Source organism: Phaethon aethereus, assembly GCF_964289735.1.
Source record: "Phaethon aethereus genome assembly, chromosome: 1".
Taxonomy (NCBI): Eukaryota; Metazoa; Chordata; class Aves; order Phaethontiformes; family Phaethontidae; genus Phaethon; species Phaethon aethereus.
In genome coordinates, this window is record NC_138575.1 from 110352556 (window position 1) to 110379256 (window position 26701).

The window sequence follows — 26701 nt, forward strand, 5'->3', positions numbered from 1 at the left end:
GATCGACCTGTCACTTCCAAGTTCAGTCATCCTATGATATTTGCTGTTAGTCTTGTTCCTTTCCCCTGCTTTTTTTTTGTTCTCCTCTGTGGTCTTCAGTTTCCTTGGGTTGCTTATATAATATTTCAAACTCTTAACCTCATATTTAGTTGTATATAATATTGCAAAATTTCTGTTGTGAAGTGTTGGAAAGCTTTAACAGATGATGACATTAGCTTTGACTCATAAATAGTTGTTCATTTAATTAAAAATAAAGGATACAGAATAAGTGTGGCGTTGTGATCCTATGTGCAGTTCTAGGTTTAGAAGGGCATAAAGCCATTGCATTGTTTTAGGTGTGGTGTTTGAAGTTATACCACAAACTTATTTCATGTTGTTGTGCATTTAGGCAAGAAGTTGAAAACTGTAACCATGTAAGGAAACGTTGGCTGCTATTTTATGTCCTAACAGTATTTTTTTTTTTTTTCTTTTCTGTTGAACATGTAATAGAGGAATAGTTGAGTGGCATTTTTTAGTATGTGCCAAGACACAAATATAAAGTGAATTCTTTGGACACGTCTCATATCATACTTATCTGTCTTCTGAATTGCAGTAATGTTCTCAGTTTGTTGCTATAAACAAGCAAATGTTCTCTAAATGCAGACTGGTAATACCATGGTGAGCTGTTTGTTTAAAATGTTGACTTAACCCAAGTCTGCTAGAGGTCTTAGGTTAGTTTGACTTTCTAGATCAAATAGTGTGAAAGCTGTTTGCCGTCTTCTTCCATGTTACACCTCAGGCTTTTGGAAAAGCAAAACATGACAGCTTAAAACTGCATTTCATGCCTTGGTTTTCAGCAGTTTGGAATGCTGATTGGTTGACTGTTCATAAATAAAAATGTCCTTTTTTAGATACTTTCCAAAGCTTTTAAGATCTGGGATTGAATGTCTCTGTGACTTTGAAAATGCTAGATGTTTTCCTGACTGCTACCACTGTACATGTGGGGTTGTTCTGCTGAAGTTGAGCCATGAGATAGTGTCATATCTATCTATAGGAGTTTTGTTTCAGAGGGAGAGAGAGGAAGAAAAATCCTCTTCCTGTACTTTCACAATTAAGTTTGAATAGGAACCTGCTCAAGTCCCAGCTTTGGAACTGTTTTCCTCTCTTCCCTTCCCTCTTCCTTACATGCAATTTTCCAAAGAATGCGAGGATTTTCATGAAGGCTTTTGACTGTGCCAGATTCTCAGTGTATGAAAGGAAGAGTATCAGGAATATGTTTTGGGTGACTTTGTCATTCTCTAAAGGTTAGGTGTTTTTTTCCCCTCTAAAAGGTAGAAGACCATACACAAGGCTATTATGTACTTAAGAGACGATATATTTAAATTTCTCAATAGTTTTGTTACAATAATTACTTTCTACATTGTAAGTAAAATGTGTTTACACTAGTTTGCAAAGACATACAGCAGTCAGTTTCCTTTTACTTTTAAGCATTGTAGGAAGAATTCTTGTTGTATTTATGCTTCCTGACTTTTACTGCTAATGCAATGCATACATAGGCTCAGCTTACAGGCCTGATGACCACATTTAATGCGCAACGTTAGTCTCTTCTGAAAACAGGATGTGGCACTTATACGAATAAGACATGCTCCTGCACTACACTTCTTTCCACCCCGCACCTCCTTATAATCTGACTGGTGCTGCCTCCCAATCCACTTGTGCATAGAATCATAAAATAGTTTGGGTTGGAAGGGACCTTTAAAGGTCATCTGGTCCAACCCACCTGCAATGAGCAGGGACATCTCCAACTAGATCAGGTTGCTCAGAGCCCCATCCAGCCTGACCTTGAATGTTTCCAGGGATGGGGCATCTACCACCTCTCTGGGCAACCTGTGCCAGGGTTTCACCACCCTCATTGTGAAAATTTTCTTCCTTGTATCTAGTCAAAATCTTCCCTCTTCTAGTTTAAAACCATTACACCTTGTCCTATCGCAACAGGCCCTGCTAAAAAGTCTGTCCCCGTCTTTCTTAGAAACCCCCTTTAAGTACTGAAAGGCTGCAATAATGTCTCCCTGGAGCCTTCTCTTGTCCAAGCTCAACAACCCCAACTCTCTCAGCCTGTCCTCAGAGGAGAGGTGTTCCATCCTTCTGATCATTTTTGTGGCCCTCCTCTGGACCCGCTCCAACAGGTCCATGTCTTTGCTGTGCTGTGCTGAGGGCTCCAGAGCTGGATGCAGGACTCCAGGTGGGGTCTCCCCAGAGCAGAGTAGAAGGGCAGAATCACCTCCCTCGACTTCCTGACCATGCTGCTTTGGATGCAGCCCAGGATACAGCTGGCCTTCTGGGCTGCAAGTGCACATTGCCTGCTCACGTCCAGTTTTTCATCCACCAGTCCTTCTCAGCAGGGCTTCTCTTAATCCCTTCATCAAATAATATACTTAATGTCATAGGAAGAACTCTATATTTGCTTTTTATTTTTGGAACAATAATAATGTATTCATACTTTAAGATTGTGCTCTGCTTGCTATACAAAATATAGCAATATATGGTCTCCGCTTTGTGACTTTCAAATCTGAATAAATGTAAAATTGGAAACGCATAAAAGGCCCCGGATGAGGCAGATGGGTGTTGTAATGTGTTAATGCATGCATGAACTTTTAACTTAAGATCCTGTTTTAGCTAAATGCTAGTACCTGAAGCCATTTGTTCAGGGGCTCTGTAGGAATGCATACTTTTCTTTCCCCCTGCCAAAGAGTTGCTTTTCAAGCTGTACTAATGAGGTATATTTAGGTTTTGGTTGCTAGCCAAATGAAGTCCTTCCTAAATTTGCTTTGCCAAAATTCAAGTTAGTCTTTGTATTCTTCTCCTGTTTAAATCTCAAGCCTTGGCACTAATTTGGACAAATTCCTAGCCAGTGTTTGCTGCTGACACATAGGTATCGTTATGCACACCTACACTAGTTGTGGCATCCTTGCCTGTTGTTAATCCCCTTCACTTTGGTAAAAGGGACATTACAAACTGATCTGCCACAAGACCAGAAATTGCACTTTTCTTGGATTGCTCTAAGAGAAACCTGGATGATGACCTCATTTCACAATATGCCAGTGGTGTTCCAGCTGTCTGCCAGTAGGTAGGCCCTATTTTGTATGCTAAGCTTAATTTTTTTTTTTTCTTTCCTTACCACCTTAGGAGAAGTTTAGTTTTTTTGTACTCATTACAGCACTGGTCAAATGTATTCACTCTACTTAATCATCCTAGGTGCCTTTCTGCCAAATGAGAGTGTTTTTGGCATCTTCCTGACTGATTTAGAGTTAGTAGCCTGAATCGCTTTATGTGTTTCACAGATCAATTTGAAAGTCCTTCTTTCCTTCCAAGCTTAATCTTTACGAATTGAATAGACAGATGGCTATGTCCATAGTATTATGAAATTATGGTTTTGTGTAAACTTGTAGAAATGTGATCAATATTAAAAATTCCCTAGTTCTTGCACAAAATTTTTGGTTTTTTGTTCTCAACAGTGGAAATAAATGCAAATTGCTAGTCAAAGAAAACAAAAGTTTTTCATACATCTGCTACTGAAACAGCTGTCTTTACTGCCCTGTGCTTACAGAACTTGCAAGAATCCATCAGAGAGAGCCTGTCTAAAGTGCTCTGCGTCAGCTTGATAGGTCATCTTTTATCTAGACACAGAAGTACTGTTTTCCTACTCTCCAAGTATTGTTGATGTCAGTACTTTTACTATTTTAGGACTCTGCTGGCAGCTCTTAATGATCTGTGCTGCATGCCAAGCTTTTAGGGATTTAATATGCTGACTAATTTATATTCTTGCAGTGTTAATGTAGCATCACGGTTCTTGGATGTTAAGAATTAATCCTTTACTCAGGCAACCTAAATTCTGCCAAGGTCCTTATATTTGATAATCCTAGACATTAAGGGTGGAAAAAGGGATAGGCAGGGTGTTTCAGGTGAAATGAAGGCAGTTTATATTCTGAATTTGTGTTTATATGTAATAAGAGTAGACATTACTCAGAAAAATGAATGTTTTCGGTACCTTGTGTTGAAGCTACAACTCTACCTAGCTTCCTCTGGCATGGCAGAAAATACATCTGCATCATCACCACCTATAGCAGGAGAAAGCCACAGTATATCCGTTGTCATTCAGAACAGTTGTTTTGAACACCCTAAACTGATGCTGGATTTTGTTGCTGTTCATTCTCATTTTCTTTTACTGTCTTGTTCAGCCCCCAAATTGACATAATACGAGGCAGGTATTCTGAAAGTCTGTTGATTTTCATGATAATTTGAATTGATATAACTTGTCTTAGCCTTAGCTTGGTCAGGTTTCCAGATGACAGCTTTTTAATAGGTTTAAATACACTGGTGGTGGTGGGGGGAGGTTTGTGGAAGAAAACACAAAACCCCCCACCTTTTAGAGAATTCTTGCATGCATAAATTTTGCGTAATTTACACTGGTAAATTTTAAACATATCTTATCAAAACTAGTAGATACGATCTCACCCTCTTAGATCCAGGCTGTTTTGTTGCACTGGGACTGCTAACCCCTTTCTGTTGCTGAAGCCAAGTGGGTGAGAGATGAAGTGCTGCCCCATGCAATATATTAGGAAGGCCAATGCTTTGGCCCAGGGCCAGTGGGTGCTACTCGGGCCAGGGACAGTCTCTGCTGTGTCTCTCAGTGGCTACAGAAGAACAGCTTCTTCCTCCATGGCCGTTGCCTACCCTGGGCATAGGAAGCAGAGTCAACAGATGGCTCAGCAAACTGGGAACTGTTTTGCCTAGCCCCTTTATGAAGCACTGGGGTGGTTGGCCGTGGGAGGTCTCTGCCGCAATGAGGGCTTAGGTGAGCTTGTTTATATCTCCTTACCACAGGAAGAACCGGAGGTTCCTCCTTGAGGTACTTTGGTCATGAAAAGTTGTTGGTCTCAGACACACTTACTGTATGCTTGTTTACACTTGCACTGGGAAATTCTCTTTTTTATTTTTTTTATGAAGACAGAAGTTTTCTGAAGTTAATTTAGTCAGTATAGAAGAGCTACAACATGATACTGTCCTGTTAGCAACGTCAGTGGTGTTGGCAGCAGATTAACTGTGAGCGTCCTGCTGCATCTCAGTACAACCACACACAGTGCAAGCTGTTTTGGAGAAAAGTTTAATAACTATTTTGCACAAGAACTTTTGAGTAGAACAAAGCCGAAGAAGCAAAGAGCATATTGGACAATCCTCTTAATTATTCTCAGCAGCTTGCAGAAGAAGGTTTGTTCAGCTTAGTAAAGCATGGAGTTACATATTCACAGTTTAGAGTTCTGGAATAAAAAAAATAGAGTTTTTGTGAAAAGCTTGTGGATTGAATGCCAGGCAAAAATTCTAAACTTCAGTACAGTTTTCTGTACTTAATTTGTGTGTGTGTATTATGAAATTGGCCAGCTCAGCTGCTTGGCACTTTGGCACTTGGATTAGTCATGGAGAGAAGTCAGTCTTTGGACATTATATTTCAGCAGCTGGTTTATTTTGTACGTAAGACATTGCTATGTTTTACTTGATGAAGAGCCCACCAGTGGAATGTTGTTACATCATGAGACATAACTGCAATTAGTATCAACTTCTAGAATGACACTTGAATTAAATATTAACATTTTCTATGCTTTGAGTAAGTAAACAAAGGACTCTGTTTTAATCTCCCACCTCTGCAAGGACGAATAAACGTATTTTGAACAGGGGGTTGCGGGGGGAAAACTTGACTACTCAATTTTCTGTCATTTAACAAGGTCAGAAATGCCTTTTTTGGTTGGTGTTTTTGATTTTTTTTTGTTATTTTATTTTAAAATCTAAAAGTTTTAGGAAAGACAACTCTAGCCTTTTCATTTTACTGGAGATGCTGTATACTGTGGGGTATGGGGAGAGGTTAAACCTAGTATAGGCTCTCTCATGGGGAGAGTCAGGAATGAAGCAACTTTTCACAAACTCACCTTTTTTCCTTCCTACATGTTCTAAATTATTAGAATAAATGCAGTGCTTCTTCACAATTTGTCCTTCACTTTCTTGACGCTGTGGGGTTGAAATACTGTTAAACCTGCTGTAGTCTGTGACTTAAGTTTTTATCTGTGTAGGGGAAGTTGTAGGATCAGTCTATTGCTGGGGTACGCAAGCTCAGCCTTTCCAAAACAAATAGCTAATGTAATTGGGGAAAAAAAGTTAATTGCAGGTTGTAAAACCAATGGGGATGAACAGGAGGGCAAATTTTTCCTATGCTTCTCTGATGAGCATGATTAAAATACTTTGGACCTTTTCTGCTACCCTTTCTTCTTCAAAGTGCTAGTCTGTGGTCATGAAGTGAACTTAAACTGAAGTGCTTTCTGCCTGTACAGAAAAGCAATGATACAGTTAACGCAAGTGCTGAGGACTTCAGTTCTCAGCCGCTGCTTTGGACTTTTATTTTTGCAACCCAGAGTCATCTTGTTCTCTCTGGGCTCCAGGCTCTGTGTTACAGTGGGAGTCCTTTGTGGGTGTGCCCGTAGACACCTGTTTTCATGTCTTACTGTCTGTAAAATGAGAATGTTATCAGTTTCTTACCTGCAAAGATGTATAACCCAGTTTCCTTACTCTAATGTACAGTACTCAGATCCTATAATAATGGGAGGAGTGGACAGAATGCAAGAAGTATAGATAATTGGAAGTGGATTTAGGTTGCATACACAAAGATGTGCTCTATATGCTAGATAGATGGGCTTACAAGATGAACTTTACATGGCTAAACAGGCTTTAAATTTGATTTCAAAGCTGACAGTTATACAAGGAATGAAATTCTTGTTGTAAAAAGTGATTTACCTATCATCTAAAAGTATTGTTCTAGTTATGTGAGTAATTAAAAAGAAATTTTTATTTATTATTATGTTTTCTTGGCAAAAATAATTGTCTTTTGAAAATATGTTTAGCAAAGTTAAGTGAAAAAATACAGCTTCCGAAATGAAACTTTAGCATTTCATGTTTGACATTTCATTTAGTTCACTAAGGCATATTTGGAAGAATTTTGTATTGTTTACAGAAGTGCTTAAACTTTTTTTTTTTCCTTTGCAGTCATTATTTAACCTACTGGAGTTTCGAAGACTAGTTTTGAATTTCAATCCTCCTGCAAATGCTCAAGACTTGCCCCGAAACCAAAAGGTAAAATTAGAAGCTAACTTCCTCTAGTGGCTGGTAAAGGCATTTCTCTCTTGTAATTGAATTTTGCGCTGTTCTCTAGATCAAGTTAGCATGGATTTTATAGGTGCCAATTAATATTTCTCTGAGCTTCCTATTACAGATCTTACACAAAATACGTTAGCCTCGCAGTAGAGTACAGGGCAGGGTGTTGAGAGAGGCAGAGTTTGCCCAGCGTGCTGCTGCTTAGACCAGGTTCAGTGGAAGGTCTTTGCTAATACAGCTATAGCGGCACTGCCACTAGTGGGTGGGCATTTCTAATGTGAACATAGCTTGTGTTAGCAAACTTACTTTGTTCTAGTTCCCTCACACTGTGCAGCTATGGGCATGCTCTCTGGTTGCCCATGTTTTTTATCTGTGTAGCTTTGCCAATAGCATTGTTAGTGTTGACCTGGCCACTTCATCGTTTTTTTGGGGGATCTTGATTACCTGTAACTCATGATCTGAGATTAAATTTTTGGTTATTAGCTTGTTTCTTCTGGCCTTCTGATTGTAAGCATAAATTTTCCCATGTTTATTCTTGTACTTATATGGGATTGGGGAGTTGGGGCTTTGGCTCAGGTTTCTTGTGACTTCAGACTAGTGAGGGGGAATGGTCATGGACTGAGGGACAAAACAGATGAATTTTTCTTCCTTCATGGCTGCCCTTTGAGGATTGATACATGGGGGCACCTTGATTTCTGTGTTATGAAATAGAAAGGAAGAAATAGGAAAAGGGAAGTATGAAGGCTGTATGAAGCATGAAGGCACTCGATACCCTGATTTTTAGCAAGGGCTTACAGAACAGTGAATTATTGCATATCCAGAGATTAGACTATTACCTTTTGCCCCTTTCTTTCAGATTTGAAAAAGGGAAAAAGGGAGTGGGTTGTCAGCCTGTTCTTAGTTGTTTGGCACTTCAGGCTTGACTGGAATGTTCACTAGCAAAAGTAAGAGCTGCAATAAAAAGCAAAAGAAAGCAGACATAGAGAAGATAGTGTCCATTTTCTAAACCTCTAGGTATATACCATAAAAAGGAAGTGCATGTTCCATCAGAACTATGTAATTTCTCCCCTGCCCACCCCAACCCAGTTCAAAGAACAAGCTTTTTTTTTTTTTTTTTTTTTTTAAAATGTTTGTATTAGGTCATGAGGTGGTGTGCAAATACAACATGGGAGATATTGGGAGCATGCCACAAGAGGGGGACGGGACACTGTGTTTTACAGAAAGGCAGGATGAAGTCCTGCTTTACCAAAGAGTTCTACTGAACTATTTATTTTTTTATCTTTAAAATTACTTTCTGCCTGGTGTTTCTTTCTTCATCATATAATTGGTTTTAGTAATATCCTCCAGTACTCAGAGTTCTTTACCTTCATTTTTCAGGGTGTAAAAAGCAGTTGGCATCTAATGGGTGGTATGAAATAGGTAATAACAAGCTGTTGTCTTTGAAAAAGTCTTGCCCAGGCATTGACACAGCTGAATGCCTTTAGCAATTCCAAAGTGCTGTTTCTTAGAAATACTGATCATGACAGATAATATTAAGGCCATGTGAAATGGTGTGACACCAGGCAAGTATATGGATTTGTGCAGAAACCTTGCTCTCAGCAAGCCTGCTAGTAAGAATCTCTGGCAATAGTTTGTATCCTCTCCTTTGTTAACTTAAATTCCAGAATAAAATAACATTATTAATATATAAATCATCTGTCTTAACTATAGCTGAAAAAGGATTGTATTAGTGTCGAAATATGTTTTGGGGAGAATTTAGGAAAAGAGTTTGCTTCACTAGTTGGAACTCAGACAAATAGAAGAAATAAGCATGCATGCCCCCAAATAAGGTGCTTTTATTTCTTTATAAGGTGAAGGCAAGTAGAGGCAAATTGATTTAAAGTTGTAATATAAGCTACCAGTTGACAAAAAGCAAGCCGTGGAATTTTCTTCCATCTGCTTATTTGTTTTAAAACTATCTGGACTTAGTTTTGTTTGGTTTTTATTTTTAACCTAGTGTTAAGTATTGTATGTGACTGACACTCCCTAGGATCAAATTTCCTTGCTAATAAAGACCAAGTTTTAATAATCCTAGATTTTTGAGACTTTGGTTTACATCCTGTTATTCTTCCAGTTGGTGGAAAGTAGAGTTTAATGCTAGGGTGATGACAATCTCTTGATTTAGAATTAAAGCATGTGGTTGTACTTCAGGGAATCTTGCATGTTGGGGTGTTCTTGTTCTTTCCTATCAGTATATTGAATCCAAATGTTGTTAGTAGTTTGGCATGTAAAATTTTTAATCCAAAAGACATTGGTATAAATTTTGACTAAAAAAAAAAACCCCAAACAACAAAACAAACAACAACCCCACCCTGTTTGCCTCAGCTAATTGGACTTCTTTTTTCTGGAGTGTACACTTGGGCATACACTTAAAATCACCAATCTGGTTTTTATTCTTTTTTCATTTGAAATTAATTTTTCTCCCTTGGCGCATTCCTCAGCTTCCTTCTGTAGAACAAATAAGGTTATCTAGTTACTGCAGCCTCTTTGCTCTCCCAATTCTCTTTAGCTCTTGCTGTTGTATGAACAGATCTTTTTTGCTGTTTGCAGTGAGGCCAGCTACATAATTGGCCTTGATGATATCTTCATAAATGTTTTATTATCAGAGGAGGTGGGTTACTGTGCTACAGGTTAGCACATCCTTCCCCCTGTTTTGACATTATCATTGTGCCAGTGTCCTGGAATACTGATTGACAATAATGAATATATGCATTAAACATGTAAATTGCTTTAGAAGCATTTCTTAATGATAAGTTATTCCAGCATCAGTGTATTAAGAAATTATTTGTGCAGCAAGGATAGGTGCTGAAATAGAGAATGTTATAGATTATGAACTTTCCGTACAGTTTTATTTCAAAATTGATTTTAATTTTTTTTTGTGTTGTTGCACCTACAGTATGCTTTAAAATTGAGAGCTGTATGCTGTGCTGTGATTGCTTTATTAGTTCTTTTGTTTTAATGTGCGAGTCCTTTGTGGAACCTTGTCTTGCAGACTGGCTCATGTCCTTTTGAAGATTTTTAGGCTTTGTTTAGTCAGAATCATTGTTTGTTGTGGTAATGCCCACATAATCTCATCAAGGATCATGCCTAATGCATTAAATCGAGCTTTCTCAAAAAACAACAAGGATTTTTCTTGTTTCAGAGAACTTTTATAGGCTTTAAAGAGATATTTGTTCTGAGTAATCCTACTGACATCAGTAGCCAGTTATTCAACCTAAAGCTACAAGAATGCTTAAAACTCAGCCAAATTAGTAGTGTAAATTTGGGTAAGTAATGCAATAATACTCACTGCCTATGTACTTCAGATTTAACAAAAGGAAGGTGAGATCTAGAGTGTTCTGTGGTCAGTCATCTGTATCATGCATATGAATTATCACCGGTAGCATCACAGAAGCATCTTGACATCTGCATCTATATCCGTATTGAAAACTTGAAATTCTCTTCATTTTTAATAGATCACTTTATGAAAATAGTTAAGGAAAAAAAAATCACTTTCACAATTTGTTTCCCTGTTTTGTTTTTATGAAGTGCTTTAAATATGTAAATCGGAGACAGATTTTATTCTTAAATTATGATGACTTAATGGTGACTTAGGGTGGCATTTGACAAATTCTTCAGCCTTTTCTGTGAGCAGTGTTTATAACTGGTAGGTGTTTTGCAAGGTGGACTAGAAGAGCAAGTAAAACTTGTGAATTTATGTGACTAGAAGTATTTTTTAGGTATTATGCATAACATATTCCAATTCACCACACGCAGTTTTTGAAGTTGAAATAAAACAGACTTTATGTACTAAAAGCTTTATGCATGCTGGATTGACATAGGAGTGACTGAACAAGTCTGCTGTTTGATGAGCATGTGAAATAGTTTGTCATCAAGTAATTCCAGTTTGACCGGCATCTGACATCTGTGCTGCCTTTGAATGATGCTTTGTTCTAAATACAAGTGGATATTACATGGGTTTTAATTTCACAAGTATTTGTCAACTATCTACTCAGGAGTGTGAGTGATATCCAATCTGCACAGTACTTGTAGCCTATGGTTTAATCTATGGTATGATGGATTTGTGTTTCAGTTTACTTGCTTTTCGTTATACAGGCAGAAAGTATTTTTTCTTCTCTCCTGGAAACCAGAAGAAGAACTCTATATTCACCACGAACTATACTTTAAAAAAAAAAAAAAAAGGTAGAAAGGAGAGCAGGCTATTTCTCTTATTCTGTAAAGATAAATAATAATGATTTGTATACACCTTAAATTTTGGCTTCAGTGAAAAATAAGCTTAAAAATATACTAGGTATTGTGTAGGCTCACAAGAAATTCTGATAGAGGTATAGAGGAATACTAATTTCAAGAAAATCAATGCATGTTGTGCAGTGCATTACTTAAGGCTTTGTAAATCTTGGAAACAACAGTTCTGTCTTAAATGCAGTTCAACTCGTCCACTTGTCTGTTCAGCCCCATTTCAAGTCAGACAGACACATCTAGGTGTGGTTTCAGGGAGCTTTCAGTTTCTGAAATGTAGTTTTCTTCCTGGAGAACTATATTATTTTGTAAACCTAACAAGTAAAAGGGTTTTTACCTTGGTAGTGCTACAAATAAACATATATTATTATGATGGTTGGCTGGATATATACTTAGTTCATTGGGTAACTTGTTACCACTTTGTTAAATATTTGTAATTCTTCTTCAAATACAGGAACATAGGAATCTGCCTTTCATGCGTGAACTGAGGTACCTGTTTGCACTTCTAGTTGGTTCAAAGAGAAAATATGTTGACCCATCAAGAGCTGTTGAAATCCTTAAAGATGCTTTTAAATCAAATGATTCCCAACAGGTGATTTCTATGTATTTTTATTCAAGCTTATGCATGTTTTAGTGTGGTCATCTGGCAATAGGAAATACTTGAAACAGACAACAAAAATCCAAATGTCCACAGAAAAGAAACTTCTAATTATCATAGTCTTTGAGCTTTTTCTCCAATATTATGTGATCTCAAGTCACTTTTACTAAAAAAAAAAAAACCCACCCCCCAAAAAAACCCCAAAACAACAAACCAACAAAAAAAATTCCAGACAGCATGACTGTTTTATTCAGTACACTTCCTTTTATTTTAGAAACTAACTAATATTTCTACATTCTTGCTTTTAGGGTTTAGTTTAGCTTCCGAGTCTGTGGTTTTTGAAAGAGCTTTATTCTTCTGATCTAACAGTACAACCAGGGCTGGTACAGTCCTAGTATACTATTTGTCTGTATAGATACTGGTTTGGAAGGTCCTAATACTCATATTCAAGATTCTTGCCTAAATCATAGTGGGTATATTTTGCTTTTCTGAGAAACACTTTGTTTCTTCAGATGCTTTATTTTTCCCACATGAGGTTATGTGGCTAAGGTGTTTAATTACAACAGCATTCTGAATTTAGCGCTTGATGAAAGTAGTATTAGTCACCACTTGTTAGATACCAAAGTGTCTGAACAATGGGATTCATAAGATGCCTTTGGACTAGCATGGTATGAAAGCAGAGCCCAGGTAATAAAGATCACAGGACAGCGTAATGGCTGAGGAACACCATAGCCTTAGTGTTCTATTAGAGCCACCCATAAAAAAAACCAATGGTGGCATAGTCTTAGACATAGTGTGATATTGGAGCTCTCCTGGGGGGGAATACTGCTATACTAGTCTTGTAAGGTGACACTTTGTTGTGTTCTGTTACATATGTGAACATATACTGATCACTTTATGTTTTTCAACAGCAAGATGTTAGTGAATTTACACACAAATTATTAGATTGGCTAGAAGATGCCTTCCAAATTAAAGCTGAAGAAGAGAGGTAAGTGTTTTGGGTTCTTTTCCTAGCTCTGTATCCAACTCAGTTGAACCTTTTTCAGCCATACGGTGAGAAGTGGATTTTTGGTTGTTTGGTTTGCTTTTTCTCATCAAAATGTTCAATATACTTTTCTTCTTTATACATATGAACATGTATAAAATGTCTTTTGAATACATAATTGTTTCTAGACTGTTGCAAGAAACAGTTTTTACAAGGGTTTTGTGCAATTTAACTGCTCACGAATTGAATGTGATTTACATAAATTTTCCTAGAATGAAGCACTTCTAGAACTTAATTTTCAGAATATACTTATCATTGCAAATACATGAATCATTGTTATTGTCATTACAGGAAAGTACAAAACTTAATGAACAGTAACTGAGTAAAATAGGCAGCATTTCCATAATGAATTCAGAATATTCTGCTCATAGTTTTATAAATGATCATAGCTTTGAGTTTGATTTTTTGCACTAACATGCTTTCTGTTTTCAGGGATGGAGAGAAACCAAAGAACCCAATGGTGGAGTTGTTTTATGGACGGTTTCTAGCAGTAGGTGTGCTTGAAGGTATGCATCTGAATTTACTTGGACTTCTGTGCTCGTGTCTGTTCAAGTGCTTGTCTAAGTACACAGGTGAATGATGCAGTTGTAGCATTTTAGCTACTGCTGCGGACGTACATTTGGAGAATAGAAGACGCATTCGGTCTGTGACAAAAGGTTTTTTCTAAGAATATGAGACAGAAGTTAAATGTTGTGAGCTGCAGTGGTCCAGAAGGACTGTTTGGGTAACTTTCAGGAGCTGAGTGTGTGTACTTAAGTGCATTAGAAGTTAGGGTGAGATGCTGAGCAAAAATGCGTGCAAGAAATTATTATCAGGGTGCTTTTGCCACTTACCAAAGGTATACAGAAGGGAAGTTACTGTATTTCATTGAGCTAGTGTCTTGCACTCTCTTTACTTCATTTAATGCAGTTTAAAATTTTAGTTATTGCATTTTCTTCTGCACAATATCTGGTATAGATAACACACTCTCTTAAAAGTACAGTTCATTGAAAACAAATCAGTGGAAACCTGCTCAAGGGCAGTGTCGGAGAAAGCACTGGAGAGGAAGAGACTGTACAACAAGCTTCCCTTTATCTTATCTGCATATAATTAGTAGATCTGCAGAATTGCAGCATTCTCTATTTCCAGGAGGCCAGCAGTTGTTAATGTTGGTGACTCTGTCCCCCATCCCTAGAGTGAATGACTCCTGAGATGCATCTGAATGAAGGAGCTATGATCTTTAAAGTGGCTTCCGGGTTGTTCCTCAGCCTGGAACAGTGTATCTAATAATTTGTAGTCAGATTTCAAAACCGTTCTGCAGATTTCTTGCTACTAGCGAGCATTCCTGCTCCTTTGTTTCCGCTACTTTCATCCCTTACGTTCTCCTCTTGACTGAGGAGATACATAAAAACCAAACCAATGAAAAGAAACTGGTGGATGTAAGAAGGCTTGTTACTGACTCTAGGATAAAATAAATTGAAATTGTAGATTGAAGTCACTTGTCACCCATATTTCTCCTCATGTTTGAGCTTACACCTGTATACACAGTTACAAAATTATGATCTTGTTTTCAGGACAGAAATCATGAATGTTCTCTTTTGTGGTTTATTTTTGCAAAATGTACTTATACAAAAGGCTATTTCATACCAGCAGTTCCACTGACTTTGCTGATACAATGTAGGGTTGTATTACTGAGCTGCTATTCGTAGGAGGACTTTGATTTCTATGTGTAAAACAGATCTGTGGTGCCAAGTCATTTTGAGTTTTGCTTATTACCAATAGATGCAAAAACAATATAAAAAAATGGGCTGAAGAGAAAAATACAGTAATTTTCAATATTACATTCAAGAGACTTTTTCGAGTAACTTGGTTTCATACATATAATTGAATTGTTCACTAAGAAAATGTGGGTATTGTTCAGTAGACTAGATCAGGTGACCAAGGATTGTTAGGGTTTTTCTGAAGGTAAATGCTTGTTCCTAAAACCTTAACTGTTTAATTTCTTATGTGAAGGCAAAAAATTTGAAAACACAGAAATGTTTGGCCAGTATCCACTCCAGGTTAATGGCTTTAAAGATCTGCATGAGTGCCTAGAAGCTGCCATGATTGAAGGGGAAATTGAATCTCTCCATTCAGAAAACTCTGCCAAGTCTGGTCAGGAGGTGAGTTAAGTGCTCCTGTGGGCTTCTCAGGATGGTGGTGTAGTGCTCTTCATTTTTATTTGGGTTCATGGTTGGTTTTTATGTGATCTGTTGCTGTGCAGGTTCTGATGTCTGCCATAATCGGATTGTTCATTTGTAGGGTTTGTATCTCTTCTGGAGTACCCAAAGTATGATCTTTTTGAATTTTTTATAAGATACAAAGTTCATGCTTGGTAAAGGATGGCACAGTTAAGTGCTTGCAATGATTTGGCACAGGCTGGTTCCCACCTGTTGCTGATATTTGATCTCCAGAGAGGTCAGGGGTATAATGTCCTGTGGTAGCTGACCACTGCTCTGACTGACTTGCCACCCTGTGCCAAGCTGTAAGCAGCATGTGCAAGCTGTGTGTTTGACCATTGCTTTAGAGCATTGTTGTTATCTCTCTGTGCCTCTGTCTTGTAATTCCTCACCACTCTACCTTCTTCCCCTCTCCCCTTTTTACTGACGTTTCCCAGCACCTTCCTTTTTGCTCCCTATGGTGGGCAATTCTTCTCTTTGCTCATGGTGGTGGACAGACAGTACTTGCTCTATGGGCTGCTGTTCCTCCCAGAAGAGCTCTTGCTAGAGCAGGAGGCTGCCAAATGTCAGAGCATGCTGGAAGCATGGGTGGAAGGATTCAGATGCAGCCCTGCTAAGAAGTGTATACAGTATATGGTGTTGGGATGACGTGGCGAATGGGATTTCTTGTGCAGAAGTCACGGGTTAGGGAAGAGAGGTAGTTGGACTGATGGTGGTTGTAGAACCAAGAGAGTGTGCTCTGAAATGTTCCCTCTTATTGCTGGCATGCCCAGCATTTTTCTCTGGCAGAGCTCCCTCTGATAACCTGTGGGTTATTGATGTGGAAATACGGGAATCCCCATTGCCTGTAAATGCTGAGCTGCTTTCTCTTTACACAGTTTTTCATGTTTCATCACAGTTATTTTAAATATGTGAAATCTTAGGAGGTTTCTTCTACTTAAGTAAAAAGTTCAGGTATAGTTTGTTTCTTCCTTGATGGCAATCTTCTGCAGTAATGAAACTTTGCATCCTTTAATCATACACACAGGGTTTAATTACTAAACCTAGTGACGCACCCTGAAATCATTCTCCAGTCTGAAGTTATATTTCCAATTTTGAGTTATCAGCAAAGGTTTTATAGATCCCTTTTGCAGTCCCTTTTGATCAAATGTTGATCAACCAAATCAGATGTTAACAAGCATTTTCAAATGTATTTACACATCTTACTGGATGTGTTCATCTTTCACAGGATGTTTCTTTTTTTTTTTTTTTTTTTATTCCAGCACATGTAGAAATGTCTTCTTATAATGAGCATGTTTCCTGAAATATAACTGGACAAAAAAAAAAATCTCATAAATATCTTGGTACAATCTAAATTCCAATTTCTTTATGCAAGATGAAATATTGGATCTACCTACTACAAGAGCAGCATTGTTCATCTTATAAACTGAAGGTTGGCTTGCAGTTAAAACCTGTGTGCATTCACGCATAAAATGTCAGTTCAGTTATAAATGCTTGACTAGAAATGTCAGACTTGGGTTTTTTGTTTTGGTTTGGTTTTGAGGGTTTTTTTAACCTGTAATGTCAAGGAAACTATGGGGAACAGACAGATAGTCATGTACAGGTCTAGAATGTTAAGCTTTGAGTTCTGTGAAACTGTCAGGGGTTTAATCAGTTTGGCTTCTTAGCATATGGAAATGGAAATGCAGTAGTCATATGATGGATCGACAACAGTGGCAATACAAGAAAGGTAATGTGTTAAGTCCTAATCTAGAAAAACATTACTGCATTATTACCAGGGTGAAGTAAATCGGTTACATTTCCCTGAAGTAGTTTATTTATAGTGGTTGCTGCTGTTAGTAGTTATGTTTAAACGTAATGCCTGAAAGATGTTACAGTGCATTGGAAGGTTTGGAAGTACTGAAGGAAGCTGAATTTCTTGTAGTTTTAACAAAGTCTGTCTCTGCTGAACAAAGACTTAAAGTGGCATTCATCTGAGCTGGTAGATATCAAAGCTTAAAGAGAATAATATTAATATTTTAGTCACATGTGTTGAAAGATCCATTTTATCCTGAAAGTAATGTTCTGTCTTCTTTTCCCTTGTTCCCCTGATTGCCTCTAATGGGGTATTTAGCTTGTTGTTCGTTATTATTATTATAATTATTACCATTATCACAATGCCTAAAAGCCTCAGCCATGGAGTAGGGTGTCAGCAAGCAAGCTAATGTACTAACAGAAAAAAGAGACATTCCTTGTCCTAAGGAACTTCATCTTCTCTTTTAAGTTAAAGATTTGAGGTCAATGCACATACTTGGAGTTAGAAGTGTGGGGAAAATGAGATAACATTTGTTAGCATCATGGTTGATTAACTTCAGCACATCAGCAGCTTCATCATCGTTAAGTGGTTTGGGGGCCTCGCAATTAAAGGGTTTTAGCGGGAAGGATTGTGGTATGGCTTTGCTAACTTTAGCATTGAAATTTACGGTTGTGTAAAGTTTCTGCGAGAGAGAAGTCATCATTTTCTCCTTTTAAAACTCAAAAGGGGTTAGTAGAGGCTGATACAGGCAAGAAAAGGGAAGATAGCTCATTTGCCATGTAAAGAAGTGAGGGGTGATGCTGAAGGCAATGAACTAGGAAAATTCAGCAACATCCTGGAAATCTGTTAGGGTGACAAGGCTACGTGCACTAAGGCCGAGCAAGGGGAGAAGAGAGGAAACATTGCAATGAGATGTGGAGTGATGAGAACCTAAACCCAAATTTTAGCCATAAGCACGGGAAGAAAAGGCTGTCTTTGAGGTATTGTATGAAAAGACTACTCAAGACATTTGGCTGGATTGGAGAACTTGAAGCAAGCCCCGAGTCCAATGCCACATCTGGGCTATGAGCATTGATTTCAGAAATGGGTGGCAATGGTGTCTGCAGCAATCAGGGAAGTTTGAGTTGATGGTTAGACATCAACACATATGAAATGGATAAACCATGTTTTTTATGTTGTAGAGTGGGGAGAAAAAAGGAATTCTAATGCTGGAATTGGAGCTGAATTTGTCTTGTAGTTGAGAAACTAATTATGTAAGGAAAGAAATGAGCACTAAGGGTAGACCTCTAGCAAATACTCAAAGAAAACTGGGATAAAGTAATGGTAACATGTGTTGGTCCATGGGTGGATTAGCAGTGATTAGAGACATGAGCAGAAACTTCAGGAGAGGTTGTTAGTATGGAGGAGATGTCAAGAAAAAGTATCAATTTCACAGCAGTGAGAGAGCTTGTCTTACCCAGCCCAGAGTATTTGCTGATCCTGCTTCAAGAGGAGGTCATTAGAAACTTGGAGTGCTACCAGGTGAATGAAGGGGTCAGAAACTTGAGCCTGAAGCACCTAGTGGGAAGAGCACTTGATACAGTGTAAACAACCCTTTCAGTGGCCTTGGGGAGTTAAAAGAGACCAGGACAGTTGGCAAGGCAGGTAGGTTCAAGCATAGGCCGCTTCTAGTATGAGCAGGATGAAGGTGAAAGCAAGAAGCCTTCCTGCCTACACTGCTTTAATGCAGAAAGCGATAGATGCGTTGAAAAGCTCTGATGCAGCACGGGTGACAAATGGTCTCTGTTTACAGTGAAGGTGAAAGATGGGAACTTTGGAAAGCTTATGCCGATTCACCCTGTAAAACTAGTTTTTCCCATAGCTATGTCAGTCTGCAGGTGTTGTACCATTATTACTAAAGTTCTGCTATTGGAAGGCATTCACTGTGGGGTTTTCTGTTTTTCTTTCGTTCAGCACTGGTTCACTGAGCTTCCTCCTGTCTTAACTTTTGAACTATCAAGATTTGAGTTTAATCAGGCTTTGGGGAGACCAGAGAAGATACACAACAAATTAGAATTTCCTCCAATTTTGTATCTGGACAGGTACAGTATAACAGTATCAACAAAGTCCTAGTATGTATATAAACTAAATCTCATGAGTTTGGTAAAGTTACTGGTGCATCTTATACTCACTTAAATCACAGTACACTTCTGTTCTAGCTAGACAAGTTATAATTTTCATGGGTTTCATCAGTTTCAGAAAATACACATAGATAACCATTTAAGACATACTGCTGCTTTGTGCCAAAACCTGCTTGCCCTTCAGTCTTCAGTTTATTGCTATGTAGTTGTGTACACAGGCAAAATACTCTGAAAAAACACACTCTTTATGGGTACATTTAGGAAAGAGTGTGAGAAGTCAGATATTTCATGGTGTTCCAGATAGACTACATGGTTTGAAGAGGATTCTCAGCATCAATGCATGCTGTTTATGTATAGAGGTGAAATACCATGATGGCTTTCAGTTAGATGCTGAATGTTATTTGTGAACCTAAATAATGAAACAGGAGTATTGCTATGTGGTTGCTATATAAACCACTTAAATTAGAAGCTTTCTAATACATGTTTGTCATCCATGGTATGAACAGAGCATTTGACACTGATGAAAAAGCATTGTCTGAAAGTTGTGGGAGGGAAGGGTTAGTGGGTTTAACCATTTTCTTCTCAGTTCTGTTTTACTGCTTAATATGTTGTAGGTTCTAGAGAGAGTGAGTTTTTTAGTGCTAAGTGGTATGGCTGATGGGTATATACCTCAGTTTCAGTGTTGGGATACAATGGGCTGACACCTTTTTCTAAATTTCATGTTTTACAGATATATGCACAAAAACAGAGAAATAACAAGAATTAAACGGGATGAAATCAAGAGGCTCAAAGAGTACCTCACAGTTTTACAACAGAGATTAGAACGGTACTATAGATAACTGTAAATGCAAATAGTATTATGGGCTACATAGAATAACTCCTTTCAACTATACACTTTGTGTGTAGTTATTTGCTCTAGATTTCCCTTCTGTATCCCTTTTCTTTTACTGTTTTCCTTGGAAATTATGTATAAGCATGGTAATTCTGATGCATGAAACGCACTAGGAAAGGCTTGCTTTGTTTAATTGCAATCAACCAGAAAAAAATCCTTTTTTTCTTTTTTTAAATTTTATTTTTTTTATTGGTATGTGTGAGTCATGGCATTAATACGTTTTATGGTTAACAGATATTTAAGCTATGGTTCTGGTCCTAAACGATTCCCCTTGGTAGATGTGCTGCAGTACGCCTTGGAGTTCGCCTCCAGCAAGCCGGTGTGCACGTCTCCCGTTGATGACCTGGGTGCTAGTGCCCCTGCCAGCGGCATGCTGCCGGCCCAGACCTCACCCAGGTAAGGGCTGCCTCCCACGCTCCCAAGGCGAGAGGCCAGTCATCCCTGCAGTGCAAACCCAGTCGCTGAGAGAGAGGCGAGGAAGTTTAACTGCTTCATTCACCAGATTAATACAACTAAGCATCTCCGAAGGAGTATAGCATAAAGTTTCTGTTCTCTTCCTAGAAGTATTTTTCAGCACAACAGACTTAAATAAATAAACCAAAATGTTAATAATCTGCATTTGTCTCATGTGCTTATAAAAATGTCTTTAGGTGGAGAATTACTATTTTCAAACAAAGCACAATTCCAAGTAGACGCAGTATCTGTTGAGATCACTCCTTCTCAAGTGTATTGTTTAAGAATAAGAATTTGGGTAGCATGTATGTGCTGCAGAGCTTTAAGGTTTCTGGTGTACAATTTACCTGTTATTTTTTGCCTGGAAGTTAAGCTGCTTTTCTGCTCTGCAGCTTACACCTCTCACAGAGTTTGTCAGGAACCTAACAATCCGACTTTTAAAATACAGAGTATCCAAAGTATCAGGGAGATAAAGGTCCAGTAAAGTTGTTATTCTCATTATTGAAGCTAGTAACTATTAGCAACAGTTAGTAGAGTATAGCCTAGGATATCACTTTGCTAGGTGGACACTAACAGTCCATAACAGAGCTTTTTAAATTGCATTTGGAACGTGTAGGATTCTAGGTTCTGGTCTAGTTAAGATGGTTAACTTTGTGGTTCAGAGAAGTGAAGTAAGTGAATCTAAAAATCCTTTAAAAGATTCCAAATGTTTTACTGATATAATGCCAGTAGAACTTGTGATGGTTGATAAGATGACAAACTTTTAAAAGCTACCATTGCTTGCATGAAATAAAATATCAGAAGTAATATACTTTGTTCAAACTGCTGAATAGGAAGTTTGTTCTGTAAAAATGTAATTATTGTGCCTTTTTTTTTGTCAATCTGTAGAAACAGAACAGCATGTTATGTGGAGTGACATTGTCATCTCTTAATGTTCTCAGAACTTTCTAAAATACTGAAGAATCCAGGTTCCTCAGGCTGTATCATGATGCTGTACACAAAGTAAAATGCCAGTGGCTTGCTAGAAAGATCTTCAGATACCTGTTATGCATATGATTGCATATAGGTGGTCTTGTTGATGGGAAGAGAAAAATCTGTAACAGGTTTTCATCTTTAATATTCTGCTGCTCTTTTAGAATTCTCCTAAGCTGGCCACTTTGCTGTTTGTATTACAAGAATCATTTGGAACAAGTTTAGGTGTTTTGGTGCTAAATTTCCAGAGTTCCATAAATATCAGAGGTCCCTTTGTTGTTGCTGTTCAGTTAACATAAGTTGTAGGTAGGTGATCGGAAAAAGGAAGTCTGCTAGGCATAAGACATGCAAAGAAGTTATTAAAAAGAAAACGTGTGTTTATTGGGTTTTATGGTCAATGGGCCATAAGGCAAGCTGCTGTGATTTTTCTTTCTGCAGTTTTCTTTCTGCAGTTTGGCAGTAAATGTTTCAAACCAGAGAGATTACTTGTATGACATAATTTGAAAGTGTTTAATAGCATTTCAAGTAAAGCTTGACTGATCTGGCTTGACCGATCCCATTCCAATTCCTTTATCTTTGGTAATAGCAGGCAGAGTTGTTATTCTGCTAACATGTAGTACACCACAAAGTTTTCAGAATTTACATAGTAATTCCATATTGATATTGTAGGTATCTTTCCTGGATTGCACTGTAGGAAATTATTACCTTTAAAAATTTCTGTTTTCAGATGGAAAGCTTATTTTTATATTGTTGCTTTTCATTTGTATACCTGATGATTCAATTTTTGTATTTTGTATTTCATGTTTTGAATGAATGCAGCACAACAGAGCAGCAGGGGCCTTCATCTTCAGATGTTCCAAGCACATCTCCTGTACAAAGATCAGTAATACATAAACCATTCACACAATCACGAATTCCTCCCGATCTGCCCATGCATCCAGCACCAAGGCACATCACTGAGGAAGAGCTGTCTGTTCTAGAAGGCTGTTTACATCGCTGGAGGACTGAAGTAGAGAATGACACTAGAGGTAATGCCACAGGCTGGGGAATGCATTTGCCATTGAGAAGGATTTGTGGAAGTGGGGGAAATGACCTTAATGTCCATGTATATGTTGAGTTGCTTGTTTTGTACTTCCAAACTTATCTCTAGCACATAGGAAGGGAAGTCAGTTAGAAAATGTAGTAGACTGGAGTTACATAAACTGAAGATGCAAACTGGGCATTGAATGAAGCGTACAGGGGTGTAAGAATGCAGATTCCTGTGCGCCTAGTGTTGGGGGGAGTAGAGTGAAACAGAGGTGGGATCCACGCAGAAGAACGTCTCTGCAGACGTGTCTGAACTCTCAGCGTGATAGTGCCGCGGCCTGTGCTGTGGCTTGGTGCTCCGCAGGTGGGTTAGGGTATAGTGGCCCCTTCTATGAGGGAAAATTCAGCAAATTCCTGAGCAAAGGCTTTTTGGAGTGGGTAGAGCTTATGGTCTGTTCTGTTGCTCTGGGAGAAACCAGGGAAGTAGTTGTTCCAGCAGGGGTGGGCTTGGTTGAGCTCTGGGAAACTGCAGTGGTGTATCATGAATCACTCTGCTTTATCATCCGAGAAGGTCTAGTGTTAGATAAACAGATGTGCCAAATGTGAAACATGCCCTTGTTTGGCTTTTAATGAGATAAAATAAAGATGTAGCCATGTGCAATTATGCAGCCTCGTGGAAGAGAGCTTCTTTTTTTATTTTTCTTTTAGATTTACAAGAAAGTATATCTAGAATACATCGGACAATTGAATTGATGTACTCTGACAAAACAATGGTCCAAGTAAGTACAATTTCTGCATGAGATAATTCAAAATATATCCTCTTTGTCACTTTAATAAAAGTTCGTAGATGCTTGAAAGTAGAGCAAGTATACAACAATTATATAGAGTGGTTTGAGAAATTTCATTGGAAAGTCATAATGGGTTTTGCAAACCTTTTAAGTATGTACAGTCAGATGAAAGACAAAGTTACAATGTATTACAGGTGACATACTTAAGTTTAGGCAACTTTGTGAGGACAAGCCCAAATATGTTCTATCTCTGATCCGCATTTTTTACTTGAATGCAGAGCTTCAGTTTTTGTATAACACAATAAAATTTTCTCACCCCGATTTGACTGTATTGCTAGGTAATCTTATGGCTTTAAGGTGGCAAATAATTAGACACAAGAAACTTATTTTTATACTTCGATGCTTATTGCCAATGTATATTGCAACTTCCATACTAATACTTCAAGCCTCCTGATTTTAATTTGCAGTTAATAATACTAGTGGGGTTTGATTTTTTTGTTGTTGTTGTTGTTGTTCTGGTTTTTCTTGTGGGTTTTTTTTTTTTTTTAAACTGTCTACATTTAGTATCAGTCACAACCTTGACTATGAGTCTGAGCTGCCTTTTACGGAGATTCTCATGCTGTGTAGCCTGTACAGCATTTTTAGAATGTTTTACCACAGAGTTGTGGCTCCTCTGGTATTTCTTATGTTCACATACTCATGTTTGCTCACTTCTTCAGGTTTTAAGGTTAAGGATTACTTCCTCTGTTACTTTATGTTAGTAAAAAGAACTATTTTCCTTTCAAGTAAGATCTGTTCAGCTTACAGTTTTCCTGGAGGTATGTTTCCTTTTTGTATATGGCTTGTAATAGTTCCTGGCAGCTGAACTCTGATGTTAAGTATTTCAGGCAGACTTGCCTAGATGGCTTTCGTTAAGCGTGCTACTGACAGGCATTTTTTTTCTTAATACTTGTGTTATAACAGGAAAGCTACAGGCTATATGTCATCTAACAGTATAATGAAGTAATTTGGTGATCTCGCATCCAAATAGCCTACCTGTGTTGGCTTAGGTGTTACAGGAGGACATACCTCTGGATGGCGAAGATACTAGTCAGCAATCATTACAATGGAATAAGATTTCTTAGTAAAACACTTTGTCCTAGTGCAGATTTGTATAATGTAGACTAGATATATTTTTTGTGTGTTTGTTTTGAAACCGAATTCCAGAAACGGAGGAGGATAAAGATGGCGTATAGATTTGTAGAGGGGGTTCCTGTGCCATGCCTGAAAGTAGTGGTGTGTGTTAAGTGATTGTTAGGGAAGAAGTAGGTACTGAGCCCATCTGAAATCACAGGCTGGAGGCGAAGGCTGCCCTTCTGCAGCTCAGCTGATGTTGTCCCTGTGGGTGTTGTGGCACAGTAGGACGGAGGCAGGTGCATATGGCTGTCTACGGTCCCCTGCCTACCTCTGCATCTGGGCGATTGGATAGTATTGCCCCATTCTCTGGGAGCAGTTTCACAGTATTGATGTTTCCCTCTGAATGATACAACTGCAGGACTGAAAGCTTTTCTTCTGTGAGGTCTGGGCACCTGAAATTACTTTTTAAGGAAAAAATGTTTTATCTGCAGGATATTTCGTAGTGTTTTTATGATCTATTTAAGCAGCTCTTCATCTTCTCCTTGTATCCCCTTTGATTCAAGGGAAACTACAGTTGTCCATAAAGCCCTTGTCAAGTTGTCATATGAAATATATTCCCAAAATTCTTTTTTTTGTCTGGTTCTCCTGAATGAATAGATTTCATCAGTTGCTTATTTGATTATCTCCCTCCTTCTGTGAACTTGCTGTTGGGAAATGAATTCCCACAGGAAAAACAGGTGTATCTCATCTTTGATGTATCAGCTTTGATAGATTTGTTCTGTAGCTACATGTGATGAGGTTGGTGAAGCTCCATTTGTGTTTCACAAGTAGCAAGTGTAAGCTAAGAAGTTTAATGCCAACTATTTACGCGTTGTGTTGCCCTGTGCTGTTAATTACTATTGATATAATGGCTTATCACAAGAGATGCCTGTTGGCACTGAACTCGCTTGTCTCCTGGTCATAGACCTCTGTGGTGAACCTTCTTGGAAGCTCAGCATGGATGACTGACAGCTGGTCCTTCAGAGCCAGAGGAAAGGGTAGGGACCCCTCAAGCTGACCAAATTAGCATGGTTTTCTGTAAAATTATTGAAATTCACCTGGAATTTTAATGCCCTGTTGTAGGGTGATGAAATTTTATTGTCAGAGTCTAAAGAGACTTCACTTACCTTTTTTTTTTTTTAATCAGGATCTGCATATATTTATGTTCATATACATGGGCTTGCAATCATTTTAAGAAGGCTTTCACGCTGGTTTGATAACATGTTAAAAACCCTGGAGCATTCAGATTTAAGGACTTGCTAGGATTTCTTCTGTGTATATGTCTTGTGGTTGGGAGATTTACAGTGTGGTTTGGTCTGTAGGATGACAGACTGTTTGATTGCAGCTGCGGTGCCGTCAATCAGCTTTACAGTTCAAGGGGAGTTGCAAAATCTCCAGCACTTGTATATAGCCTGGAAGAGAATGATCGGGTTAAAAATAACTTCAAGGAGTTTGTCAAGTCATAGTTACATATGTATTTATGGTTACTGATTATTGTGGTGCTCAAATTATATTTGCAACAAATATTTAGTACACCTTGTGTTAAATAGACCATTTATCTACAGTCCGAACTGTGACACCAGTAAAAGATGGTTTTAGGTTTTTCATCCTAGCTGAGGTGCTGTCATTCAGGCATACTGTGCATAGGAGGGAAGATCAGTTTTCCCTTTTATGTTGCATGTGCTGTTCCAGCAGGCTAAAATGAACCGATCACTAAGATGCTTTTAAAAGACTCGTAAGTAAGTCAGCACTCATTCATTCTGCTTCTTTCTCTCTCCTTCAGATTTTCAACTACTTATGTAGAAACTAAGTTTTCCATTCTTCTTAATTGGCAGTGAACGCATGTAAACTGGGATACTTTTTACATTGATCCTAGCAACTAATATTTTCCTTCTCTAACTCAGGAGAAGGAGAGGACTGCTTCACGTGTTCTGTGCTTCTCTTAGCAATGCTTTTACTGATACGTTTAAAATACTGGAAGATGGTTGTATTGCTATTCTACTGTTAAGAATTTTACCTTTGGGTAATAGAAGTATTCAACTCCCAGATATTCTTTTAAATAAACTCTTACTGGCACATAGAAAGCACAGAGTTTATTACCTTGAATTTGCATGTGCCTTTCCAGACTTCAGGACAAGTTTACCTGGTTAGAACTGGAGCAAGTTATAGACACTGAAGGCTGACATATTTGAGGGTTTTTTGTAG

The 26701-nt window shown here is 38.2% G+C and overlaps 1 protein-coding gene across 4 annotated transcripts in view; it reads left to right on the plus strand.

The window, feature by feature from the left end:
• USP25 (ubiquitin specific peptidase 25) overlaps positions 1 to 26701 on the plus strand; it is a gene marked incomplete at its 3' end in the record, with an annotated part of 94217 nt that overhangs the window by 46247 nt on the left and 21269 nt on the right. For 3 of the 4 annotated variants that reach the window (XM_082013850.1, XM_082013851.1, XM_082013852.1), the window contains exons 6-15: positions 7069 to 7155; positions 11909 to 12046; positions 12964 to 13040; positions 13530 to 13603; positions 15090 to 15238; positions 19044 to 19171; positions 19941 to 20036; positions 20337 to 20498; positions 22347 to 22555; positions 23262 to 23332. In XM_082013850.1, the coding sequence (XP_081869976.1) occupies positions 7069 to 7155; positions 11909 to 12046; positions 12964 to 13040; positions 13530 to 13603; positions 15090 to 15238; positions 19044 to 19171; positions 19941 to 20036; positions 20337 to 20498; positions 22347 to 22555; positions 23262 to 23332 (1191 nt within the window). Of the gene's footprint in view, positions 1 to 7068; positions 7156 to 11908; positions 12047 to 12963; positions 13041 to 13529; positions 13604 to 15089; positions 15239 to 19043; positions 19172 to 19762; positions 20037 to 20336; positions 20499 to 22346; positions 22556 to 23261; positions 23333 to 26701 lie in introns of those variants that run through there. The other variant, XM_082013853.1, reaches the window with a different exon arrangement.